Here is a 27,916-nt window from a genome sequence, read left to right as displayed (position 1 = left end):
CCCTAGATGAAATTCACGAAGGATGTAATATTCAAACAAGGGTCATTTTCTTGGTTTTTTTTTGCTGTTCTAGCATCCAATGGGATCTGCAAATGGTACCCACAAACTATTTTATCCATGTTCATATGTTCTCCTAGTAACAAAAAATTATTTATTTAAAGTTCAATAGTTTTCAACCACGAGGTGTATTGCCAGGGCCAAGAAAAATTGCATAAAAAAATGTGGTATTCATTTTTTTCCTATTACCCCTTGTAAAAATGAAATATTTAGGGCCAAAAACATTTTAGTGAGGAAAAGAGCTATTTTTTATATTACAGCCCAGCTTTATAAAATTTTGTGAGATACCAGAGATATCAAAATGCTCACTACACTGCTAAAGTCAATAAGGGGTGCAGTTTTCAAAACAGGGTCACTTATGGGGGAAGTTATGGTATTCCTGCACCTCAGAGACAATCTATTTCAGCAAGATTTGTTGTCCCAATAGTCAGATAGCACTCCTGGCCTTCCGAGCTCTATCATATGCCCAAACCGTAGTTTATGGCCACAAGTAGGGTATTACTCGGGAGACATTGTGTAAACCTATTGCGGGGTTCATTTTATCATATTATACCGTGTAAAAATTGGAAATCAAAAAAGTCTGTGGAGCCTCTGTTAGGAGTCTCAACACAGTAACTAGCCAGATATCCCTCCGGGAAGGACCTAGCCAAGGAGTGGCTCTTTTTAGGAAACCACCATATTAAGTGGCCCTTTTAGTCAATATCCAACTGTTTGACAAGTTAAATATATAACAAGGGAATTACCAGAGGCCAGGTATTCATTCACTGACAGCTGTTTCGGGGTATTGCCCCTTATCAGTGTGGAGTAGGATTCTGGCCAGGTGGGAGCAATGCCTAGTAGACCAACAAGACAAAACAATCACTGATCTCGGGGAGACCAGCCAGAGAAAACACTGCCAGCAGCCAAACAAGGGCGCTCAAGACAGTGAAATCCTAGGTGCAGGTGTAAAAATTGGAAAAAGCAACTGCATTGTTTATGTATTATCTGTACATAGGCATTGGACTTCTCAATTATTAAATACTAGTGACATCACTTTAGAGGTAGTGCATAATTATACCCATTTTATATACATGTTAATCATGCCGCCAGTCATATGAGTCGTATCCCAGTGTCCTTTTTTGGCCTAGGAAACAGGTTCCTGCGCAATGAGCAATTTCTAATATTATTTGGCTTTTCTACATAATAAAGATTTATATAGTTAAAACAATGAAAGTTCAATTGATCTTTTGTTCGGGTCTTTCCTCTTTGTAGAATATGCTATTCAAAGAAGTATTTTGGTCCTCATTTCATTAATATGGCGTTGAAGCCCTCTCCTTTGAGATAGTGTGACATTTATAAAAGTAAGTCGACTTCCACCTACAAGATATCAAATATCTACCGGCTGTTATATGCATTAAAAGTTGTTTTATTGTATTGCCTAATTGAAATGGTGGAACATTAAATAAATAACGTTTTTGGATCTAAGGTTAACTGAACTGGAGGTTAGTAACTGTATAAATATGTGACTTAACAGTCTCCCAGAAGCTATGTGTATTGTGGCAAGTCCAAAATAAGTGTGGCATGTCTGCTCCTACGCTCCCACACCTCCAACAACTGTCAGGGATAGCCGGGTTAATTTTCTGTAAGAAAGAGTGGGTATGGTTCCAAAACATGACGAGCACATATAGGCTTTCTTTGTAAAGATAGCACGAAAACATTTTGGATGCACTATTCCATATCTGTTGCCTAATACGAAAAGGCAAACTCTCCCAAAAGAAGTCCTCCTGCTTACTTATGTAAGTGTGTTGTGGTTGATCTTTTGGAAAAGGGTTAATCAGCAGCCGATAAATGTCCAGACATGAACCCCAATGAAAACCTCCGGAATGTAATCAAGAGGAAGATGGATAGTCACAAGCCATTAAACAAAAGAACTGCTTACATTTTTGCACCTGGAGTGGCATAAGATCAACCCAAAAGCAGTGTTATTTTCACCATTTCTCATTTTCAGAAAATAATTACAAAACTTGTTGCTGGAAATTTGGAAAAATGTCAGTAGTTTATAGAATAAAAGAACATTTTACTCAAAAATATACCTATAAAAGAGAAAAATCAGAAAAACTGAAAATGTTGCAGTGGTCTCTTAATTTTTGACAGAGCTGTATGTACATGTGTAATAATAGATTATAGGATATCTATCACACAGTATATATATGTATATATTTTTTTTTGTCTCACATATACAGTGTGTCCACCCATATCCTGTCCACAGCAATTAACTTGAGAACGGTGGCAGCTATAGGCATAGAAATGGTGTCCAGGTATAGTAAAGTAGCCATGCGCTATGCAATGAAACTGTGTATAGCGCCACCTGGTGGAAAACGGAGTTAGCATTCTTCTCTCGAAAACGGCACGAGATAGAGAAAAAAGGGAATTAAAAAAAAAATTGTAGGGCATCATCAATTCAATACGAATCAACACCTTGCATACAGATATGCTATGATATGAAAGCAATGACACCCCCCCTCCCCCCCTCCAAACATTGAATGCTGGTCACGCATAGAGCGCTCATTTAACTTTGATGCTCAAAGTGCCCACCGTCAGCTGCAATGCAAATCTGGACAGCATACTGTATCTTGCTGCACGTTGTGCAATCTGGTAGGTGACACATTTGCACAAGCATCTGTGATTCGTCGTGGTAGGTCCTGCAATGTTGGTGGAGGGGTCGCATACACCTGCTGTTTGATATGACCTCACAGAAAGAAGTCCAATGGGGTCGGGTCAGGTCAGGTGAGCGTGGAGGCCACTCCATGCAGCCACCATACCCAATGACTTGTAGGAAGGTCTCCATGAGGTATCACTTCCCCTCCGCAGCCTTGTGAGTTTTATAAATTCTAATCATAGCATTTCTGTATGCAAGGTGTCGATTCGTATTGAATTGATGATGCCCTACAATTTTTTTTTAATTCACTTTTTTCTCTCTCTCATTCAGTTTTCGAAATAAAAATGCTAACTCCGTTGTTTTCCACCAGGTGGTGCTATATTTCATTGCGTAGCGTATGGCTACATTACTATACGTAAACACCACTTCTATTCCTATAGCTGCCGCCGGTCTCAAGTTAATGGCGGTGGACAGGATATGGGTGGACACACTGTATACACATACACAGTGTATATACTCATACACATTCCATGAGAATATCAAGGAATTAAAAAGATAACATTAATTTTTAACTTGGCATATAAGTACAGTTCTAAACCTTTGTTATAAAAAGGTGTAAACAGGGAAACCCTCAAAACAGGATGGATTACCATAAATCAATACATACAAGTACAATAAGTTAATATATTAGATCAATCTCTGAGAATTATATTAAAAAGTGCCATTTTAGCAAAAGTACCTAGTGCTATCTAGTATAAAAAAAAATAGCAATATTAAGCAATTAAAAGTCAGCATTCAGTATATAGTTAAATATAAGGTGTGGCTGAAGACAGACATCAGCCAGATCTGGTAATGTCCTCACACCTACACCATTTAGCTTCTTCCATAAGAAGCGAGAAGCAAAGCAGCGTAGGGGTGAGGACACTACCAGACCTGGCTGATCGCTCTGTCTCAACATTAGTATAAGTATGAAAGCACTGGTCATCATATGCATAACACTTGTTTTATACCTTTTCCTCTTTACTTTGTATTCTTTGCAACAGGCACTTTAGCTCAACCTGGATCCACAGTTTCTATTAACTATATACTGAATGCTGACTTTGAATTTATTGATATTGCTATTTTTTGCAATAGATACCACTTTATTTATTGCGCTAGGCACCTTTACTATAATGGCATGTTAATACTATTATGAGATTGATCTGTATATTAACTCAATGTATGTATTTGATATATGGTAGTTCGTCCTGTTTTAAAGGTTTCTCTAGTTACTACTTTTATAACAAGGTTAAACTATACTTAAATTCCTTGATATTGTCATGGAATGTCTATATGAATCGAAGTTTGAAGTTGGTATGCACATTTACTAAATAAGACTGCACGTCTATATAGACACACAAGTTTTGTTAATTTATTTCATTCCAAAATGTTAAAAAAACATTAGGCTTAGGTATTTTAATACAAGTAGTTATCAGTGGTACCAGGAAGACACCAAAAAGATGTGTAACCAAAAATAGGATAGATCATAAACTTGCATCTAAATACACATAATGACTGTTGGATCCAAAAGATTGACATAGAAAGATTACTCAATCCAATACCATACAAATGTGATTATAATCTCAAAAGTGCAATAAATGTATTGGATCTTATGGCTACATCTGAATGGAGATACACAAGAGAGCCAAAGTAGAAAACTGCATTAAAAAACGCAAGTACAAGGCATTCAATGAGGCAAGTATTTGCAAGCAACAAATCGTAATACCAAAAGTGCACATGCAATAAATAAATTGATTGGATCTAATAAATATGTACTATACACATGGGAACCGCCAAAAACAAAGAAATCAGGTATATGTAGACAATAATATATATTATACAGACAAAATAATACACGTAATGGTGACTACACTCTGTAGGTTTTAACACTGTTGACCACCATCTCCTACTCGCCATGGTCTACTCAATCGGCCTAAAGGACACCACACTCTCCTGGTTCTCTTCCTATCTTTCAGTAAATCATTCACTGGCTCCACATCTCCTGTTCCTTTCACTGTTGGGGGTCCTTCAAGGCTCAGTTTTTAGCCTTCTTCTCGCTCTACACTGCCCCAATTGGACAGACAATTAGCAAATTTGGCTTCCAGTACCATCTTTATGCTGCTGATAGACAACTATACACCTCATACCAACTTCACCCCCACTGTAATACAGAACACCAGTGACCGTCTGTCCGCAGTTTACAACATGTCTGCTGTCTGAAACTGAACCTTTAGAAAACTGAACTTCTTCTATTCTGTCTATTAACCTCCCTAAACCTGACATCTCCATCTCTGTCTCTGTCTGTTGCACCATCATATGCCAAGGCCACAGACTCGCTGTCTGGGTGTTATGCTTGACACCGATCTTCCCTTCAACCTCCCATACACAATTTCTCTCCAACTCTTGTCGCTTGCACCTGAAGAACATCTCTAGAATCTACCCCTTTTTCACCATGGTAAGAACAAATACTCTCACCGTTGCCCTGATCCATTCCAGCCTTGATTACTGTAATTCTCTATTAATTTGCCTCCCCTTCACTAGACTCTCTCCTCTACAATCCATCCTTAACCCCTTCAGCCCCCGGGCACTTTCCGTTTTTGCTCCCCTTCGTCCGAGAGGCATACCTTTTTTATTTTTCCATCAATCTTGCCATATGAGGGCTTGTTTTTTGCGGGACGAGTTGTACATTTTAAATGAAACCATAAGTTTTACCATATAGTGTACTGGAAAACGGCAAAAAAATTCCAAGTGCGGAAAAATTGCAAAAAATGTGTGATCGTACAATAGTTTTTGGGATATTTTATTCACTGTGTTCACTATATGGTAAAACTGAAGTATCTATGTGATGCCTCAGGTCAGTGCGAATTTGTTGACACCAAACATGTATAGGTTTACTTGTATCTAAGGGGTTACAAAAAATTCACAAGCTTGTCCAAAAAGAGTGGCGCATGTTTTGCGCCATTTTCCAAAACCCGTAGCGTTCTCATTTTTCGGGATCTGAGGCTCAGTGATAGCTTATTTTTTGCGTCTCGACCTGACGTTTTTAACGGTACCATTTTTGAGCAGATGCTACATTTTGATCGCGTGTTATTGCATTTTGCGCAAAATTTGCGGCGACCAAAAAACGTAATTTTGGCGTTTTGAATTTTTTTGCCGCTGCGCCGTTTACTGATTGGATTCATTGATTTAATATTTTGATAGATCGGGCATTTCTGAACGCGGTGATACCAAATATGTGTATTTATTTTTTTAACCCTTTAATTTTCAATGGGGTGAAAGGGGGGTGATTTGAACTTTGTTTTTTTATTTTTTAAAACTTTTTTTTATTTTACTAGTCCCCCTAGGGGGCTATAGCGATCAGCAATCCGATCGCTCTGCACTATCTGCAGATCTCAGCTACAGAGCTGAGAACTGCAGATTTGCTGCTTTACTTTCAATGCCGGCTGTATTCCGGCATTGAGAGGAAGTGAGTCATGTTAGCTACAGGCGTCATCACATGACCCTGTGCTACCATGGCAACCACCGAAAGTCACATGATCATGTCACGTGACTTCCGGTGGGGGCAGGGTAAGTGACTGTCATGGCGGCGCCCATATACCCCAAAATCTGGCAGCGAAATGTAAGGGGTTTATGGCCGTGGGTGGAAGCGATTCCACCCGCGGCTAGCAGGCACACATGTCAGCTGTTGATAACAGCTGATATGTGCGCGGATTGCGGCCGCCTGCCGGCGGCAGGGGGCGGGGCTTACCGGCACACAATCCATGACGTACCCAGTACGTCATGGGTCGTTAAGGGATTAATGCTGCAGCCAGGGTCACCTATTTGGATAGTCGTTATTATGACACTTATACTCTGTTCCAGTCATTGCACTGTCAGCTCATACATTATAGGATCAAATTTCAATAGTTTTTGTTTACACCCACAAAACTCTTCACAGCACAGCAACCCCCTACATCTCCACCCTCCTCTCTGTATCACCCTACCTGTTCGCCACAAACTACTTTCTACCAACATCCACACTAATCCGTACCCCTCACTCCCAGCTCCAAGACTTCTCTCGAGCTGCACTAATCCTCTAAAATGCTTTACCCAAAAAAAAAAAAAAACAAAAAAAAACAAAAAAAAAAAACTATGATGATCAACCACTTACAAAGATTCAGACGCTCCTTAAAAAACAAGAACAAAAAAAAAACAATTTTTAGGGTGGCCTGCCACCCGCCCTAATTAAAGTCAATTCATATATATCCCCTTGACTATTTTTTTCAGAACAAATTTCTCCCTCAAACAGCACCGCACCCAAAAGCATTACAAAGATTGTCTGGAGACTGGCTCATGCAGTCTTTAGCTATCCTTTAATTCTTCAAGATGGCCGGACCGTCGTAATTAAGTCCTTGAACCTTAGGTCACCCCCACCTCACCCCATTGTAGATTGTAAGCTCTTACAAACAAGGTTGTCTTTATTTTTGCTTTAATTATTGTATCGTCTATAACGGTTACTTATGATTGTTTGCATATGAACCTATGAATTTTAAAGCGCTGTGGCATATGTTGGCGCTATAGAAAAAAAATTATAATAATCAAACCAGACCAAATGTAATGTGTGAAAGGTGCCTTCCTGTTCCCCTGCCACACACCTCAATGCGCATTTCGCTTGTTGCTTCCTCAGGGAGTCCGTGATCAGTTATGTGGCTCCTCTTTGTATCTTTTCTAAAATCCTTTCTATGAAGTGGTACAGAAACCTGAAGTGCATATATATCTCTATACATCACAGCTTATAACAGGTGCTATGGTCACAAGAGAATCGGCGTTATTAATGTCACCATGCAGATTGATGTGACCACTGCAACCAATCACAGGCTGTAGCAGAAATGTGAGTTTTGAGGCCTCCAGTTAGAATTAACAGAAAGTACAGAAGACTGGCAGGGAACCCAGACAGCAATGAAAGTAGGGAGGCGGGAGACAAATGAAGAGCAGGATTTATTATTTTATTTTTAAGCCTTCTGAGCGTTTAAAACAATTGTGTAGAGGCTGAACAATCTCTAAGAAATCTTTAACAAATTACTGTAAACAGCTACCCATACTAGCTTCAATATTTCAGTCTAAAGCCATATATGAAATAATAATGGATTTTCTATGGCCAGACATCAAGTGCTTCTGATGAATTTGTGTTGATGTCATTGCAGCCCACGGGATAAAACCGAGACTATTGTATCAATACAAAAAAGTGCATAAAAAAAATACATGACCCAAATACCTGTCAAATTACCATGCGTGTAGAAGTTTTGGGAGGATTTTTTTTGTTTTTAAATATTTTATATATAGTCATTTTTAATAGTGAAATAAAAAAGTGATTTTAAAGTCTAGTGAAAAGGGACTTCTCAGACCATTTCAGACAAGCATTGTTCCAAGGCAGCCATGCCATATATATTAGCCTTCTCTATACCACCATGATGCTGGATAAGCTCTCTGCAGGGGATATCGATCTGAGCTAGCTGTGTGAGAAGGGCCTGCAGCACAGTCACTAGCTCTAAGTTAACAGATTCTGGTGAAACCATATCTAGTAGGCACAGTATACTTTGTAACCAGCCAGATGTAAGTACCAGAGAGCACAACCAGGGCAGCAGAGGAAGACAGGCAGAGAATGCTTGTACCCCCAGGAACCACAATTCAGAGATATCTTCCCATGCTTGCGCATAACCATCACTCAGGGCAATGTGTGGTTTTTCTTCATCAGGTTGACTGGACAACACATGGCTACGGCTCAAGAACTTGATAACCGCTAAAAAGAAATCCTGGGTGAAACTTTCTTGCATAACTGAAAAAAAAAAAAAAAAAAAGAAGAAGAAATGGATTCAATTAGACCCAGGTACCAGACTTTACAACTACAATAAGAAACCTGATAAGTGTGACACTGTAATAAATTGTAAAACGGTAAATCATTTTATAAACAAATCTGGTTTGCTAGAAAATCAATTAAAAAGAGAAAGTTGCTAGCATAAAGCTAAAATCAGCATTTCATTCTGGGGTTGGTGTGTATTCCAATTAGTTTGACTAGTCAGACAGGAGAGCACAGTGCTGAGCAGCCCAACCCAGCCAGCCGATGATATGCCCGCAGAGGCATGGTTAGTGTTGTATGCCCTCCGCCTTTTCCCTGATTCCTAAATTACACATGTTGCTGTGACTTGGTCATGTCTATGATTTGCCTATGTGCCACTGCCCCGGCGCCACACAATGCAGACCCAAAGTCTGACTGTTCATGTGATCTTGCTAGAGATTTGCTGTGCCAGCAAGTAGTGGCACATAGGCAAACGTTCACTCAACTGGGTTAAAAAGCCTACAACATTGAAAGGGCAGGTGGGACGCGCACTAATTGAAGAGGATCTTTGTGTGTCCAGTGTAATATTGGCTACATATTGTGGTCAGACCCACAGTGATCTGATTTCAATGACCTATCTCAGATAAGTGAAAAGATTTTCACTTTACACAGAAGGTTTCAAAAGATTTATATAGTTACCTGGAGAGGAAGCAAGTAGCCGGCTCATCATGAGTCCCAGAGTGGAAATGTTCGCCACCAGAATCAGTTGGCCTTCCTTTATCAGTTGCTCAGGAAGAGACTGCATAAGAAGTTTCAGAAGGGTCACAAAGCAGCTTTCCTGACTGGTGGTTATGAAACAGAAAGAAAGAAATCATATTCCTGAATGAGCAATAACATGTGCAATAACATACAAGAGTGCCACACTAAGTATTTGGGATACAGGAACAAATATAAAAGATAATAAAATTAGCTTATGAGCAGACAGTTTTTATTCCAAATCTTTTTTTTGGGGGGGGGGGGGTGTTCTAAGAAATTTTGAGCGTTTTTATGTTTGTTTTTGATGGATGAGATGTTTTGAACGTACAAAAAAAAAAAAAAACCCCACAAACAAACACACACACACACACGAAACCTTCAAGTGGGGTGGAATGGAAAAAAAGAAAAAAAACAAAACAACCGAAACAATTTCACCATGAGCCTACAGATTTAGTTATTAAAACAAAAAAACAAAAAAATGAGCCGTAGTATGAGATGGTATACATGGAGCTTGTGAGCTCATGTTCACACTGGCCATTAGACAAAGAGAAACCAAAGGAAAAATTGTGAAAACATACCCTGCTGTAACTAAATAAAAGCATAGTGCATATAAACATAGGGTACTTAGTAAACACTGTTTTTGATCAAAAAAAGCATAAAGCTATCCCACCAATGCCAAGGTGTACCCAGTTGGGATAGTACCTACACTCTCTAATATTAAAACCTTACCATGGGTCTAAAATAGGCCTCAATGTGGCTAAGGGCTGAGATTTAGTTATTAGCAGTATGCAGCTAACTGTATGCTGCTGGTCAGTATTACAGCACACACATTTACACAGGAATATACTTTTTTTTTTTTTACTGATTTAAGAGGGGACCCCCCCCCCAAAAAAGAAAGAAAAAGAAAAAAAAAAAAAAAACCCCACAAGAAACAAAAAAAACTCCAACAACAAAAATTCCAAAATCAAATAGGTTTTTTTGTAATTATATTGAAACCCATAACATTTTTACTTTCACAGACTTTTAGCATTCAGTGTTGAAGGTAGACTTAATACCATCGAGTTCAACCCATAACCTAACATGGTGATCCAGAGGAAGGCAAGAAACCCCTATGGGGCAGACTGTAAGCTCCACAATGTGGGGTGGGGGGGGTGAATCCTTCCTGACTCCACATACAGCAATCAGACTAGTGCCCTGGATACACACAGTGATTTTTATAGGTACAATTTCACAAGTACATATCACTAATGCTGTTCAATTTTTTTTTTTCTTTTTAGTCGGTTATTGTAAAAGAAAATTGATATTTTTGGATGTTTTAAATTTTTAAACACACACACACACACACACACACACACACACACACACACACACACAGTTAGTGATATTTGGCTTTCAGGTGAAGTGTCAGGATGATCCTAGGATGCCCTCAAAACTTTTCAGGTTACCTGAATCTAAGCTTCTCTAATCTTCTGAATACACATGTCCAACTGTTCAATGTTTCAGGACTTTTTGCACAACTTGCTGTTCTCTAACAAGGAGCTAAATGGCAACATTCACAATAGGTGTTTGATCCATGAATACTCCAATACATTTTGGGGTTCAATTAGAATTGGTATTTAATCAGTCCTTCTCATATTGCTGTTCACATTTTGACATCATGACACCAATACAACACCTAACAATTGATCAACAGTAACTCGCCATTGCGAGGAATGTTCTCAAACAGAAGGGGCCATTGGGGTTAAAGTATCACGAAGTGTCATCAGTGTTGTGCAACAGAGACTGGAAGAGTTAGGCCGGTTTCACATTTGCTTCGTTTTGACGGAAACGGAATACAGCACAGATACAGTACAGTTCATTTATTTACAGTGGAAACTCGACACCATGTGGACACATGCGGTTGTGTATGAAGCAATGAAGAACAGAACCGCATTGTGTTGCGCTTCCACTGTAAATAAGTGAACTGTACTTCATCTGTGCTGGATTCAGTTTGCGTCAAAACGCCGCAAATGTGAAACCGGCCTTACAGAAATGGACGTCCTTTAGCCACATCCCACACGGATTACCGCTTTATTGTGAACAATGCCTTTCACAACTGGATCATGAATGCAGCACAACTCCAGGCACATTTAAAAGGGTGGTGAGAGGCACCCAAGTGTCACGTCAGACCATTCAAAACAGGTTATCAGGTCTGTGTGCTAGACAAACTGCAAGGGTACCTGACCACACCACCAGGGACAGGTGTCATTGTCGTGCTGGACCAGGGACCAGTGGGCCTCAGTCCTGTTCATTGATGAAAGTTGATTCACTCAGAGCAGAAATAATGGCCACCAATGATGTTGGAGATGTCAAGGAGAGTGCTGTACATCAGCCAATGTTATCACCAGATGAGCCTTTGGCGGTTGTGGTGTTACAGTGTGGGCAGGAGGGTAGCTATAGAAAATGGAATTTATCTTACCATTAATTCGGTTTCTAGGAAACCCTCCACGAGAGCACACAGGAGGTTAAATCTCCGCCCTATTAGGGACAGGAAACACAAAGGTGAAATAACCCCTCCCCACATCCCATCTCCAGTGTTTTATCAAGTACCACCAACAAAATCATGAATGGTTTAAACCTTTTATTTTCAGAAATAAGCTATTAATATGCATGCAAATAATTTGATAGGGAGGGACAACTGTGCTGTCGTGGGGGGTTTCCTAGAAACCGAATTAATGGTAAGAAATTCCATTTTCTGTAGTCTCTCTCCACGACAGCACACAGGAGGAGTACCAACGAACAGGCTAGGGAGGGACAACAGCCTGTAGGACTTTACGTCCAAAGGCTAAATCTCTATCTCAATCGGAAATGTCTAACAAAAGTATGGACAGAGGACCAGGTCGCTGCTCTGCAAATCTGATGATTGGAAGAGTCAGCCCTCTCAGCCCAGGAGACTGACAGTAGAATGTACGGTCAAGTGATCCGGAGGAAGGAGGCCTTGGATAGCATATGCCTCTTTAATAGCGTTCTTTATCCAGTGGATACTGTGCTCTTGACTGCCTTCTTTCCAGCATTCTTACCCACAATCTGCACAAAAAGATTGGAATCCTTTCTGAAGGACTCAGTTTTCTGTAGGTATAGCATAACTGCCCCTACGTACAGCGAGGGAATGAAAGTCCATCTCTTTTTGGTTAGCTCGTTTCTGACAAAAAGATGGCAGAATAATTTCTTGGTTCCTATGGAAGTCTGACACCACTTTCGGGAGAAAGGAGGGATCCAGACGGAAGACTATTCAATCATCCAGAATCTTGATATAGGGCTCTTGGATGGTAAGAGCCTGGATTTCACTTACTCGCTTGGCCGTAGTAATTGCAAATCAAAAATGCCGGTTTTCCAGGCCAGACACCTCAGGGTAGAGGAAGCCAGAGGTTCAAAGGGAGCCTGAGTTAACCCCTGAAGAACTGTGTTAAGATCCCGGGGGGGGGGGGGATCTATCGCCAGCAGTTTAGGACGAACTCTAACCGCTGAAGAAGGGGGGAGAAAAAAAAAAAAAGCTTCACCCAGCGATGGTTTGCCAAGTCCTGATCAAAATACGCACTTAAAGCCGATACTTGGACCTTTGAGGGTGCTGGGGCTGAGACCTTTTTCAAGTTCCGACTGTAAAAAGTCCAGGATATGAGCCACATTTGGATGGAACGGGTCAGGAACCTGAGGACTGCACCAGTTGGTAAAGGTCTTCCAGATTTTAAAAGTAGATTAAATTAGTGACAGGCTTACGGCTTTTCTGTAGCGTGTCAATGACCCTCTCAGACAGGCCCCTAGCTCTCAAAATGACGGATTCAGAAGCCACGCAGCCAGGTTCAGTCTCTTGAGGTCTGTGTGAAAGAGCCAGCCCTGATGGAGAAGATCTGGGATATGAGGCAATAGGAAGGGTCCGTCCTGAGCCATGGTTACTAGGGCCCCGAACCAGCTCTGTGTGGGCCATAGTGGCGCGATCAGGATGGTAGGAACCCTGTCTGATGTGACTTTCTGAAGAGTTCTTGCCAGTAACGGGATTGGTGGAAAGGCGTATGCCAGTTGAAACCTCCAAGGATGGGAGAAGGCATCCACTGCTATCGCCGGATCCCTGGGATTTAAAGAGAAAAAAAAGAGAATTTTGTTTACTTACCGTAAATTCTTTTTCTTATAGTTCCGTAATGGGAGACCCAGACCATGGGTGTATAGCTTCTGCCTCCGGAGGACACACAAAGTACTACACTAAAAAGTGTAGCCCCTCCCTCCGAGCATATACATCCCCTGGATAACCAAATATAGCCAGTTTAGTGCAAAAGCTGAAGGAGAGTAGCCACCCACAAGTAGAGATAGAGCAAGAACCGGAACAACCGGAGCCTCTGTCCACGACAACAGCCGGTGATAACACGCGGAACAAGAAACTGCCAACAGGGAGGGTGCTGGGTCTCCCATTACGGAACTATAAGAAAAAGAATTTACGGTAAGTAAACAAAATTCTCTTTTTCTTCATCGTTCCTATGGAAGACCCAGACCATGGGACGTCTCAAAGCAGTCCATGGGTGGGAATAAACAGAAAACTGAGAAGTAGGCGAAACCTAACTTCGCAAATGGGCGACAGCCGCCTGAAGGGTGCGTCTGCCCAAGCTCGCATCTGCCGAAGCATGAGCATGCACTTGGTAGTGCTTCGAAAAGGCATGCAGACTAGTCCAAGTGGCAGTCTGACAGACCTGCTGAGCCGTAACCTGGTGCCTGAAACCCAAGAGGCACCGACAGCTCTGGTCGAGTGTGCCTTGATCCCCGGCGGGGGAGGCACCTGAGTACTCTGGTAGGCATCGGAAATGGCCGACCCAATCCAACAAGCTAGGGTCGGCTTAGAAGCAGAGAGGCCCTTACGCCGACCTGTGGTCAGCACAAAAAGAGAGGTGCACCGCCTAAGAACAGCGGTGCGAGACACATAGATCCGGAGCGCCCGCACCAGATCCAGAGTATGCAACGCTTTTTCAAAGCAATGAACAGGAGCCGGACAAAAGGAAGGCAGGGAAATGTTCTGGTTAAGGTGGAAGGAGAAACCACCTTAGGGAGGAAGTCCGGAGTCGGACGGAGAACCACCTTGTTTTGATGAAAAACTAAAAAAGGTGACTCCGAAGAGAGTGCAGCCAAATCAGAGACTCTCCTGAGGGAAGTTATGGCCACCAGAAAGCCCACTTTCTGTGAAAGACGAGACAAAGAAACCTCCCTAAGAGGCTCAAAGGGGGGTTTCTGGAAGCCGTGAGGACCAGATTAAAGGTCCCAGGGATCCAAAGACCGCCGGAAGGCGGCATGATGTGAGATGCGCCCTGTATGAAGGAGCGCACCTGAGCCAGCCGGGCGATACGCCGCTGGAACAACACTGGCAGAGCAGAGACCTGTCCCTTGAGGGTTAGTCCTAGCTGCAGACCGGACTGTAGAAGGGACAGGAGGGTCGGCAAGGAAAAAGGCCAAGAAGCATGGCTGGAAGGGTGACACCAGGACAGGAAAATTCTCCAGGTCCTGTGATAGATTTTGGCCAAGGAATATTTCTGAGCCCGAGTCATAGTAGAGATGACTTCAGGAGGGATACCAGAAGTCGTCAAGATCCAGGACTCAAGAGCCACGCCGTCAATCTGAGAGCCGCAGAATTCTGGCGGAAAGACGGACCTTGTGAGAGAAGGTCTGGACGGTCCGGGAGATGCCACAGCACCTCAACGGACAGATGGAGCAGGTCAGGGTACCAAGCTCGCCTGGGCCAGTCTGGAGCAATGAGAATGACCCGACGGCCCTCCATTCTGATCTTGCGCAGGACTCTGGGCAAGAGCTAGAGGGGGAAAACACGTAAGACAGACGAAACTGGGACCAATCTTGAACCAGCGCGTCTGCTGCCAAGGCCTGAGGATCGTGGGAGCGAAGATCCACTTCCGGAGTGCCCCAAGTGCGGCAGATTGACCGAAACTCTGCCGGGTGCAGAGCCCACTCGCCGCTGTCCACGGTTTGACGGCTGAGATAATCTGCCTCCCAGTTTTCCACGCCTGGGTTGTGGATTGCGGATGTGGTGGACCTGGAATCTTCCGTCCACTGAAGGATGCGTTGAACCTCCAACGTTGCCAGGCGGTTGAGTGTCACGCCCTGGTGGTTGATGTAGGCAACCGCAGTGGCGTTGTCTGACTGGACTCGAATGTGCTTGCCCGCCAACGTGGTGAAAGGCCAAGAGAGCTAGAAGCACAGCTCTGATTTCCAGCACATTGATCGAGAGGGCTGATTCGGACGGAGTCCAAGTGCCCTGCGCTCTGTGGTGGAGATATACTGCTCCCCAGCCGGATAGACTGGCATCCGTGGTGAGGATCACCCAGGACGGGGCCAGGAAGGAGCGTCCCTGAAGAGAGAGGCGCCGAAGCCACCACTGAAGGGAGCCCCTGGTCTGTGGCGACAGAGCCACGAACCAGTGCAAGGAGGAAGTCTGTCCCAACAGCGGAGAATGTCCAGCTGCAGAGGACGCAGATGGAACTGGGCAAGGGAACCGCTTCCATTGACACCACCATCTGACCCAGCACCTGCATTAGGTGCCTGATGGAATGACGGCGGGGCCTCAGCAAAGAGCGCACCGCTAGTGAAGGGACTGCTGTTTTACTAAGGGCAGCTTCACAAGTGCCTGCAGAGTCTCGAATTGCATCCCTAGGTACGTGAGCTTTTGGGTCGGAGTCAGAGTGGACTTGGGAAAAGACAAGCCACCCGAATTGGACTAGAGTGGCGAGAGTGAGCGAAGCACTCCGCTGACGGTCTGCACTGGATGAAGCCTTGACTAGAAGGCCGACCAGGAAAAGGGATGCCAACCCTTGGAGGTGCAGAACCGCAACCACAGCTGCCATGACCCTGAAGAATACTCGAGGGACCGTGGCTAACCCGCAGGGAAGAGCCACGAATCGGAAATGTTCCTCTCCGATTGCAAAACGTAGCCAACGCTGGTGTGAAACTGCAATTGGCACATGCAGATAGACATCTCTGATGTCGAGGATGCAAGGAATCTCCTTGGGTCATTGAGGCAATGACTGATCGCAGAGACTCCATGCGAAAATGCCGCACCTGAACATGCTTGTTGAGAAGCCTGAGATCCAGGATGGGCCGGAAGGAACCATCCCTATAGGGGACTAGGAAGAGATTTGAGTAGAAACCTCTGAACCGTTCCCAGGCGGGAACCGGTACAATTACTCCGTTGGCCTGCGAGGATGCCACGGCCTGAGAAGGCGGTGGCCTTGAAGCAGGGGGGAGTTGACAGACAAAAATCTGTTTGGCGGGCTGGATAGAATTCTATCCTGTAGCCGTGGGAGATGAGATTCCGCACCCACTGATCGGAGACGTGTTGAAACCACATGTCGCCAGGCGGGAGAGCCTGCCACCGACCAAGGACGTTGCTGGCGCGGCCAGATAGTCAAGAGGAGGCTGCCTTAGTGGCAGCAGCTCCTGCGTCTTCTGAGGACGCGGCTTCGTGCGCCAGTTGGGCGAGGCTGAGGGCTTAGAGAACGACCAGTTGGAGGAACGAAAGGAACGAAACCTCGACTGGTCCTGCCCTGGATGGATTTGGTTTGTGGCATGGAAGTACTCTTCCCGCCAGTAGCTTCCTGAATAATTTCATCCAGTTGTTCGCCGAACAGCCTGGGCCCAGCAAATGGGAGCCCAGCAAGGTACTTCTTTGAAGAAGCGTCTGCCTTCCACTCTCGAAGCTACAAGATCCTGTGGATAGCGAGAGAATTGGCCGAAGCCACCGCAGTGCGGAGCCTCCAGCATGGCAGACATGGCATAGGATGAAAAGGCTGAAGCCTGGAAGTTAAGGCAACCATCTCGGGCATAGAGTCCCTGGTGAGGGAATGCATCTCCTCTAGAGAAGCAGAGATGGCTTTGAAAGCCCACACTGCTGCAAAAGATGGGGAGCACGAGGCCCCTGCCGCCTCATATACAGATGGCGGTTGGAATCCTTAAGAGAGTTGCCATCAGCCACTGATACAACTTTCCGGGCTGCGAGTCTAGACACCGGAGGGTCTACCTGTGGTGAATGAGCCCACTCCTTGACCACCTCTGGTGGAAACGGAAAACGGTCATCAGAACCACGCTTTGGGAAGCGTCTGTCAGGACAGGCTCTGGGCTTGGTCACAGTGGCCTGAAAACTGGAGTGGTTAAGGAACACACTCCTTGTTCACTTAGGCAAGGTATACTGATGCTTTTCTGACAGAGAGGGGTGCTCCCCTGATACAGGTGGATTGAGGTCCAGTACAAAATTAATGGACGCAATCAAATCACTAGCATCTGCGTCACTTTCGGACAGATCAATGGGGTACATGGAGGTAGCGTCCGAGCCCCCAGTAAAGGCATCCTCCTTGTCCTGCGAGTCAGCTCGTAATCAGAGCCGCGGAGGAAGGAGAGGGGACCCTGCGTCTCCATTTTAGGAGGACGGGGTCTGAGCCAGATGAAGAATCCTCTGAGCTTTGCTGAGCGAGCCGTAGCAGCAGAAGCGCCCTGAGGAGGGGGCTGATGCATGCTCAGCAGTGTCCGGGACATCTGTCCCTTGGAAAGAAGGATTCTACCCAAGCCGGGGGTTCAGCCACCGGAGCCAAAGCAGCCTGAGGGACCACTGGGGATGAGCCTCCAGGCTGAGGCACCACCATGTTAGAGCAGGCATCACAATGTGGTTATGTGCTCAGTACAGGCAGTACGAGCCTACATGCAGTGCATATTAATTACAGCCTTGCAGCCTTGCTCCTCGTGTGAGACATGCTGCTGAAGTGGGGGCTCTGAGCCAGAATGACCCCCAGCAGAGTATATACGCAGAGTACATAAGCCGGTCCACAACCGGAGGTTGTGGCTTGCCAGACCGTTTGACATTGGGACATCTCTGTGCCCTCCAGATCCCACAGCCCGGACCCCCAGTGAGATGGCCAGCGCCGATCGATGTCACAATGTGGTTATGCAGACATGCATAAGAACGCTGATAAAATGGCGCCGGAGCAAGGAGAGGGGGCGGGGCCTACTCTAAGAGTGGGATCCGGAGGGCCAAGGATATATAAAGGGGAGGGAATATTACCTCAGAGAGGAGTGTCCCTCCCCTGTGCCGAACGGTCGCTGGGCGGAGCCGCACTGTCCCTCTGCATGATTGGCATGCAGGGGCAGTGAAAACGAAACTAGGCCTCAGGCGAAGCCGGGGCCTAAATTTAACGATGCGGCCGGCAAGCAGGCACAATCGGCGCGGTTCTCAGGTGAAAACCAGAGAACCGGCCGGAAATGTCACAATAGATACACAGCACACTCTCCCCAACAATAAAGTACAAGGGACCCCCGATAATAACGTCTCAGATACTTAGCTTGTGAGACGCAGGGCCAGGTCCCTGAGGGATGAGTGCTCCGTCCGGCAGGATCCTGAAAGGGCTGCGGATGGAGACCGGTCTCCTGCAAGGCAGGGAGAACCGTGCTGGCTCCCACTTCAAGCCAGAGCCCGAGGGATGGTGAAGGAGCGCGGCATGTAAGGCTTCAGCCTTGAAATCAACCTTAACAACACCGCCGACACAGTGGGGTGAGAAGGGACATGCCGGGAGTCCAGGTTTGGACCCGCTTTTCTTCAAGCTCTTTCCAAAAATGAAAATCAAATGAGAATGCATGTGTGGATGTGTGCCTCCTGAACACAAAGCATTGAACTGGCTATATTTGGTTATCCAGGGGGTGTATATGCTCGGAGGGAAGGGCTACACTTTTTAATGTAGTACTTTGTGTGTCCTCCGGAGGCAGAAGCTATACACCCATGGTCTGGGTCTCCCATAGGAACGATGAAGAAAATTTATGTACCCTTGCATTCTGCTGAGTTGCAAAGAAATCCACCTCCGGTTGTCCTCACCTTTGGGCTAAGGAATGGAACACATCTGGTTTCAGGGACCATTCCTCAGGATGAAAGACCTGCCTGCTGAAGTAATCCACTCGAGTATTTTCGGATCCCTTTAGGTGGGCAGCCGATAGGGACAGGAGGTGTTTTTCTGCCCCCCAAAAAAATTCCTTTGGAAATCCTTTTTAAAGTTTTGTGTCGCGAGCTTCCTTGATGACGTAGGTGAGCTACCATCATCATATTGTCGGAGTACACCATGACATGTGCCCCTTGGAGCATGGATTTCACTGCTCTGAGCGCCTGAAGGACGGCTTGCAGTTCTCGATAATTCGAGGATTGGCGACTGACAGAGGACCAGAGGCCTTGGAAGGGAACCTGAGAGATTATCGCCCCCCAGCCTTTCTGGCTGGCATCTGTGGTGATTGTAACCAACGGCTCTAGATTCCAATAAACTCCTCTTTGGAGATGGGCAGGTATCATCCACCATAACATGGAAGCTTTCACCGGACCTGGCAGGGATATCTTCTTGTTTAGGGAGCTCTGGGCGCCATCCCAAGATATGAACTTGAAAGGTGCATGACTGGGCCTGAGCCCAAGAGACCACCGGGATGCAAGATGTCATATATCCCAGCACGGACATTGCGAATCTCAGGGTGACAACTCGCTGGCAATGCAGAAATGAAATCTTTTCCTGTATGCCCAACTGCTTGTCTGGAAGGAAGGATTGTTGTTCCACAGAGTCAAACATGACTCTGAGGAGGAAGAATTTTTGTGGAGGGAAGAAGATCCGATTTTTGAGGGTTCACCACCCATCCCAGGTTGTGGAAGACTCTTAAGCGGGCTTTACACGCTGCGATCTTGCTAGCGAGATCGCAAGCGATCGTACCCACCCCCGTCGGTTGTGCGACATGGGCAAATTGCTGCCCGTGCCGCACAACCTCGCTTACCCCCATCACACGGACTTACCTTCCCTGCGACGTCGCTCTGGCCAGCAATCCGCCTCCTTTCTAAGGGGGCAGTTCGTGTGGAGTCACAGCGACGTCACACGGCAGGCGTCCAATAGAAGCGGAGGGGTGGAGATGAGTGGGACGTAACATCCCGCCCACCTCCTTCCTTCCGCATTGCCGGTGGAGGCAGGCAAGATGTGTGTTGCTCCTGCGGTGTCACACACAGCGATGTGTGCTGCCGCAGGAACGAGGAACATCGCTAATAAACAGAAAATGTTTTTTTGTTTCAGGACGACCTCTCCGCGACAAATGATTTTGACCGCTTTTGCGATCGTTTAAGGATGCTCATAAGTGTCACACATTGCGATATCGTTAATGACGCCGGATGTGCGTCACAAACACCGTGAACTCGACGATAATTCATTAACGATATTGTAGCGTGTAAAGCCCGCTTAAGTGTGAGCGGCACATGTTGGAGGAGCAATTGGGCAGAGGGAGCCACTACCAGGAAGTCATTGAGGTAGGGGATTATACAAATGTTTTGACCCTGCAGAAATGCTACCACCTCCCCCATTATTTTGGTGAAACCTGAGGTGCAGATGAGAGACCGAACGGGAGGGAGTTGAACTGATAATGATGAAGACACCCCTTGCAGAAAACCGCGAAGCGAAAATTTTGTTTGTGGGCGTGAAAGAGCGGGATATGATAGTACACATCTTTTAGATCTATATAATGACCATAAAAAATCCCGGACCGACAAGAGGCGGGGGTGGACCTGACCGACTCCATCTTAAAATGCCGGTAGATGACGTGGCGATTTAAGGGCTTGAGGTTGATGATTAACCGAGGGGTGCTGTTTTTTTTTTTTTCAACAGGAAGAGACGGGACTAATGGCGGAGACCCGCCTCCGACTCTGGTACTAATGATACTACCCCTATTTTTTGGAGGTTTTGAATGCAGCCCATGAGAGGGACATGACTTTCCTGGGAGGCAGAGGAAGTGACCCAAGTACTGTGAGGAGGATAAGTGGAGAACTCCACCTTGATACCCTCTTTGACGGTGCTTAAGACCCATGGGTTTGAGGATACCTCTTGACACTGACTTAGGAATGCTGACAGCCGACCTCCTATCCTGATGGCATCAATGCTTGTCTTGCTTCTGTCGCTGATCTTCAGACCTTTAGGACTGAAAGATGTTCCTTCCTCTCCCCCCTTTCAGATAACTCCAACAGCCTGTCCTACCCTTCCCCCTGTAATGAGTTAATGGGTAGATGGATTCCTTATGCGGTCTTTCTTCTTGTAACCGTTTCTTCTTGTCCGTAGCCTTCTCCAGAATCTCTTCTAGGGCTGGACCGATAACATGCTCCCCTCGAAACGGGAGAGAGCAGAGATTCACCTTGGAGGCCGCATCACCGCTCCAAAGCTTAAGCCAGAGAGCTCTTCTTACTGCATTAGAAAGGACCCCACTTTGTGCCGCTACACGGACAGACTCCGGACAAGCATCAGCCAGAAACCCTGATGCCTTTTGGAGGAGTGGCACGGAAGCCAGGATATTTTCCTTGGGGGTTTCTTGGTTGAGATGTTCCTCCAGCTGTCCCAGCCATCTGAAGAACGAGCGGGCCACACAGGTGGAGGAGACACCTGTTTTATGGAGAACCGCGGATGCCTCCCAGGATTTCCGAAGGAGGCTGTCCATCTTACGGTCCATGGGATCTTTGGGTTGAGACGAATCCTCAAATGGGAGAGTTGTCTTCCTTGCCACTTTGGCGACCTGAATATCCACCTTAGGTATATCAGAGCAGCAGGTGGAATCTTCTTAAAGCGGGAATCTATTCCTCAATTCACGGGAAATGGTGAGGCGTTTCTCAGAGTTTCACCACTCTTCTAAAACCATCTCTTGGGCTTTTCGGTCCACAAAATAATCCAACTTCTTACGGGTCCTAAGGCCCCCGAACATTTCATGTTGTACCGATCTAGTAGATTTTCTTCCCCTACTCCCATAGTTTCCCTTACCGCACCTAAAAGTTCATCCATATAATCCATGGAGAAACAAAAAAATAAATATCTGGATTCAACACTATCTGAAGATAAGCCATCATCCTCTTCAAACAGCTCTTCAGGCGGCGAGGAGGGCCCCTCCAGAGTCTGACTCCTCCACAGGGCTGATTTTTCTCTTGTTAGGTGCAGGAGGTGCTCCAAGGTTGGATTGGGGGGGGGCTGTGAAAGGAACGCCAGGGAGGACAATCTCCTCCTGACGTACCATATTTTTCTTTTCATGCATAAGGGAGGGTTGTTCCTCTCTTACTACCTGATCGGTGCAAGGCTGACATAACTTCTTGGAGTGTTCAGCAGGAAGCTTCTTATTGTAAATCATGCACCTTCTAATAGATGCCTTCTCCTTCTTGGGGGCAGGAGTCTTGTCTCCCTAAGGCCCTATGCGCACTTGCCGCTTTTTGCATGTTTCACTGCAGAAAATGTTCATAACATCTCTGCAGTGAATCACCAGCAAATCCTATGGGAAAAAAAAATGCTGTGCACACTATGCGGATTTTGACAGCTGCATGTTTTTCTGCAGGATTCCCGCAGCGAAAACAATTGCATGTCACTTCTTTTCTGCAGATAGCAAATTCTGTGCGGTTCATTGCGTTTTCCTGCGTTATTCCCTGCGGTATTTCGCGGTTTCGGGACATAATGTTCATCACTGCCCTGCGTTTTGCAAGGAAGTGATGTCATTATGACAGGAAGAGGAAGCGGAGCAGAGAGTAAAACACAGATATATAGAATACACATAGAAAACAAACATACACATTACAAAAAACAAACAAAAAAAAAAAAAACACCGCTTGTGCTCCGCCGTATTTTTACCGTCCAGCCGAGGTAAGCACACAGCGGCGGCCCGGTATTCTCAGGCTGGGGAGGGCGAGGGCCAGGGTTAATGCCCCCCCCTCCCGCAGCTGAGAATATCAGCCCGCAGCTGCATCGGGACTGTCGCATCCATTATGCGGCAGTCCCGGAGTGTCCCCGGCTCTTCCCGATTGCCGTGTTATGGTGGCAATTCGGGGTAATAACGAGTTAATGGCAGCGGATCACCGCCACTAAGTCCAGGCTTAATCATGGCAGCGTCTATGAGACAGCTTTCATGATTAACCCATAAGTAAAGTGAATAAAAACACACACACACAGAAAAATCCTATATTTTAAAACACAAAAAAGCCCCTCTTTCACCCCTTTATTAACCCCTCCTAACACACAGCTCCGGCGTAATCCAACGAGGTCCCACGACGCTTGCAGACTGATCCAGCCGCGACTCACACTGTACTGAATGCAGCCTCGCAACGAGCCTGCAGAGGTAACCACAGGTCATTTCTCACAGTCGGTAATGTGAACACACTACCGCTCGGGAGAACTGCAGCGTGTCGATTGATCTGTCCTCTATCTATCCCTCTATCTCAGAAGGAAATTACTTTTTCTTTTTTTTCAATGTGCTTTATTGCATTGAATGCATTAAAACACATGTACCAACTCGCGGTAAAATCGCATGCGGTTTTCGTTTCGGGTGTGGTTTGACGCTTTTTTTACTGCGGGTGCGGTAATCTTTCAGACCCTGCGGAATTTTCTTAAAAAAATTCCATTTTCTAGTGCGCACAGGGCCTAAGGGGGAGAGAAAAGGCTATAAATACAGGCACCCAGAAGTAAAAGTCTGCTGGCATATTACAGTCCACCAACCTGACCTAACCCCCTAGTCACTGTTACTCACAGAACCGGGGGCTGAGCTGGGCTCCATAGATGCAGAGCAATCTCCCTCCATCCTATTCCTGGAGAGTGCTCATACCTGGGATCGTAATGCGATCCAGCTGCGGGTGATGCCTCCTCCTCTATCGATCGAGGGGGCACAGGCTTCTACAGGAGCAAGCGCTGGCAATCCATGGGCAGCGACCGCGCGTGCAGTCCACAGTGGAACGCATGGACCCGAAGTGACGTCATCAAAGGGCGCCAACGTCACTTCCACGCGCCATCGCGTGTGTGAGAGGAGGAGGTGCCATGGAGCTACCGGAGGTCCATGGCAAGAAGGGGCAGACAGGTCCCAAGGAGACGAGAGCAGCGATGGAGGAGGAAGCAACTTGGCCCCGACCTCAGCTGCCCAGTATGTAATCTAAATGCAGCGCTCTCATCACCGGCCATGAGAGCACTGCAATAACCTCTCAAGTCCCATAGGGACAGAAAACAACACTGGAGATGGGGAGGGGTTATTTAACCTCTGTGCTTCCTGCCCCTAATGGGGCAAAGAGTTAACCTCCTGTGTGCTGTCGTGGAGGGGGACTAGAGAAAATAATGTAAATAAAGAACTTACTCTGCGCTCTTTTGCACCCACTGATGTGCGAGTCTACTTTGACAGGCCTAAGCCACACAGCGAGAAAACCGGCGCGAGTGGAGTGCGATAAAACATCGCATTCCACTCGGACCAATATTAGCCCTTGTGTCAGCACACATGAGCGATTATTTTCTCAGCCCTAATCGGACCAAGAAAACAATCGCAGCATGCTGCGATTGTAATGCGTGACTCTCTCGCACCCATTCAAGTGTATGGGGCGAGAGAAAGATCGCACTGCACTCGCGGTACACTGGTTTACCGCGAGTGCAGTGCAAGAATGGAAATAGCCGGCAACAGAGGAGAGAGGGAGAGAAATCCCTCCCTCCCCTCCTCAGTGCCGGCCCGCCCCCTGCAGCTGAGGTCCGCTCGCACGAACGGACCTCAGTAGCAGGGACACTCGGCTTCTGCTGTGCTGCCAGCAGAAGCCGAGTGTCATGCGAGCATTGCACTAGTGCCCCGTGTGGCCCCGGCCTTAATTTGACAATTGTGACCAGTAATGTCAGGAAGTCTGCACTAATAAAAAAAAAAAAAAAAAAAATCAGAAAGCAGGAGATTACTGCTTACTAATACTTAGGTATATAAACATTCAGTGCCAAAGTCATGTGAACCAATACAACCCTTTTACATTCCCGGTACAAAATATTAAAAAGAACAGCTAAGGTAACAGATCCTATACCTACCAAACAAGGCTTGGCTCTGTTACCACTAGATTGAGAAATACCCCACAGCAGCTCTGTAGACTCAGTTGGGTCTCATATTTTCTTACAGTCAGATCTTCCTCAGAGAAGATGGCCCACTTTAGCTGGTAGTATTCACAAAGTAGGGCAGGAACTCCTTCAGAGATTAGGATTTTTCGTGGAGCTTCTTCAGCACTCAAATGGCACAGAGCAGGAAGGAGGAACCTGAAGAAGATGTAGAGATTGTTAGTGCCACCGGGATTCAAAATCTGGGCGAAAAAAAACCCCAAATCAGGCAGAGTAAAATTACATACACAAAGATGGAAAGACGTATAAAGTCATTTGTGGGACAATGTGTCTGTACAGAATGCTACAGCACATGATGGATTCAAGCTGAGAAAGCTCATGTATTGGTAGCACGGTTTGTGGTTAAACTATCCAAAAAGTATAGGGCTGAACTTTACCATCAGCATTTGTGGAGCAGCCGTATACATTAGGCAAGGTTCACAACTTGCATCAGAGCTGCGGTTTCTTTTTCCGTTAAAATGAAGGACACAAAAACTGAACACCCAAGTGAACACGGACATCAGAGGAAGGGTCAGCTTTATTCAGTTTTTCTGGTCATATAATAGGACAGAAGAACAACAACACTCCGAATGCCTTTGCACTGCTGTCAGGCATTCAAGTTTGTTTGGGTTTTTTTTTGGGAGGGGGGGGTGGGGGTGGGGGGAGATTTCATTAATTCAGGATACAGATAAAACAGTAAACTCAAAAAGGTGCCAGGTGGATCCCAGTAACTAATAGGATCTGTTGGCTAGGATGCCTGTCATGCTGCCCATAAAAATAGCCCAGCATGCTGCAGCTGAAATCAGGTAACAAGACCATGCAACCGGTTAATCTGTAGTTGATGTGCTCTCAGCCTGCGTCGAGGGGGGGGGGGGGGTGAGTCTCCTGCTGCCTGTGCTGTGCCCAGACAAAGTGCCAGCTATCCCTCGTGTAGTGACAGTGTGTAATCTGACAAAGGGAGATTGCTTCCTCTGTCTGGCCATAGGCACCTTCACCGCACAGTCGCAGAGTGCCGATGATTGCTATGGCATGTGAAGGACATGGCGGACAGGGAAGCCTATCAGATCCAGCCAGAAGAAGGGGCTCTAAGTGGAGATAATGCATTATTATTACAGACCATTATCAAAGCAAACAAAATGCTATTATGAGACTAGTAATAGTTGTATAAAGTTTTAAAATTAAAAAAAAGTGGGGGGAAAAAATTTAAATAAAATTCAAGCATCAGCTTTAAAACAACAAAAACAAAAAACTGTCAACAGGATTTTGCTTTGCAACCGAACAGCACCATAAAGGTAAGGACAGAGACCCTGATTCCGGCAATGCATCACTTTGTGACTAATATAACTGCTGCACCTAGTATACCGCTTCCTTTCCTGCAGATCTAGCAGAGATCTGTATAACCCCGCTAACACCACAGCTTTCTGTGCACATTGTATAGTGACAGAGAGCTGTGCTGGCGACTGCTCTACACATGCCAAGCTGTCCTGTAATTATCATCTCTTGCTGAGAAAACACTGATTGTATGGAAGCCACAAACATACCTGTAGTCACAGGTAGCACTCATTAGAAATGGAGAAAAATAAATTTGAAAAATCTGCAATGTTACTTTTTTTGTTTTTTCGATTTTCCATGTTGTCTATGTGGTAAATCTGAACTGGCAGTATGATTCCCCAGGTCAGTATGAGTTTGTAGATACCAAACATGCAGATTGTTTTATATATATTTTTTTTTTTATTCATACATTTTTCCAAATAAATAAAAATATTGTGCATTTGTCACCATTTTCCGAGACCTGTAGTGTTCTCATTTTTCGGGATCTGGGGCTCAGTGATGGCTTATTTTTTTGCACTCTGAGCTGATGTTTTTAATTATACCTTTTTGATGTACATGCAATGTTTTGATCGTCTCTTATTGCAATGTCGCGACGACCAAATAAATGCAATTATGGTGTTTTGATCTTTCCTCGCTATGCCGATCAGAATTCATTTTATACCTTGATAGGTCGGGCATTCAGCAATACCCGATACCAAATACGTGTTTTAATTGTTTTATTTTCAATGGGGCAATTTTTATTTTTTTTTAAACTATCATTTTAAAAACCTTTTTGTCCCCAATTTTTATTGTTTTTACTAGTTCCCATAGGGAACTTGAAGCAGCAATCTTCCAATCACTTGTGCTTTACAGAGTAGGGCAACAGCACTGCCCTGTACAGCATAAATGCCATCTTCCTATGAATACCGCACTCAGCCGGCGTCTACAGGAAGTTAGTCAAGACCAGCGTCATCAGTGAACCCCTGGCTGTCATGACAATCCATTGGAGCCCCGCGATCACATCACGGACCCTGTGATTGGAAGCAAGGAATGACGTCCTTCCTACTGGCACGCGTTAAATTCCGCTGTCAGTGACTGAAAGAGGGATTTAACTAGTTAACAAGCATGGGTGCATCGCAGATCCATCTGCGCCTGTTAGGCCTCTTTCAAGAGTCCACAGATGCGTATACAGTACAGACTAAAAGTTTGGACACACCTCAAAGAGTTTTCTTTATTTTCATGACTCTTAAAATTGCAGATTGACATTGACGGCATCAAAACTATGAATTAACACATGTGGAATGAAATACTTAAAGTGTGAAACAACTGAAAATATATGTCTTATATTCTAGGTTCTTCAAAGTAGCCACC

At 45.5% G+C, this 27,916-nt stretch overlaps 1 protein-coding gene across 3 annotated transcripts in view; it reads right to left on the bottom strand.

The window, feature by feature from the left end:
• Window positions 1–7,687: 7,687 nt before the first annotated feature.
• Window positions 7,688–27,916, bottom strand: part of NCDN (neurochondrin) — a 35,472-nt gene continuing 15,243 nt past the window's right edge. For all 3 annotated transcript variants that reach the window (XM_075336024.1, XM_075336022.1, XM_075336023.1), the window contains 3 exons: window positions 25,172–25,393; window positions 9,249–9,391; window positions 7,688–8,549 (listed from right to left, as the gene is read on the bottom strand). In XM_075336024.1, the coding sequence (XP_075192139.1) occupies window positions 8,113–8,549; window positions 9,249–9,391; window positions 25,172–25,393 (802 nt within the window). In that variant the 3' untranslated portion in view covers window positions 7,688–8,112. The remainder of the gene's footprint in view (window positions 8,550–9,248; window positions 9,392–25,171; window positions 25,394–27,916) is intronic.

The sequence above is a fragment of the Anomaloglossus baeobatrachus genome, chromosome 2 (assembly GCF_048569485.1).
Source record: "Anomaloglossus baeobatrachus isolate aAnoBae1 chromosome 2, aAnoBae1.hap1, whole genome shotgun sequence".
Lineage (NCBI taxonomy): Eukaryota > Metazoa > Chordata > Amphibia > Anura > Aromobatidae > Anomaloglossus > Anomaloglossus baeobatrachus.
The sequence above is the reverse complement of the archived record's forward strand: the minus strand, read 5'-3'. Positions and strand labels throughout refer to the sequence as shown.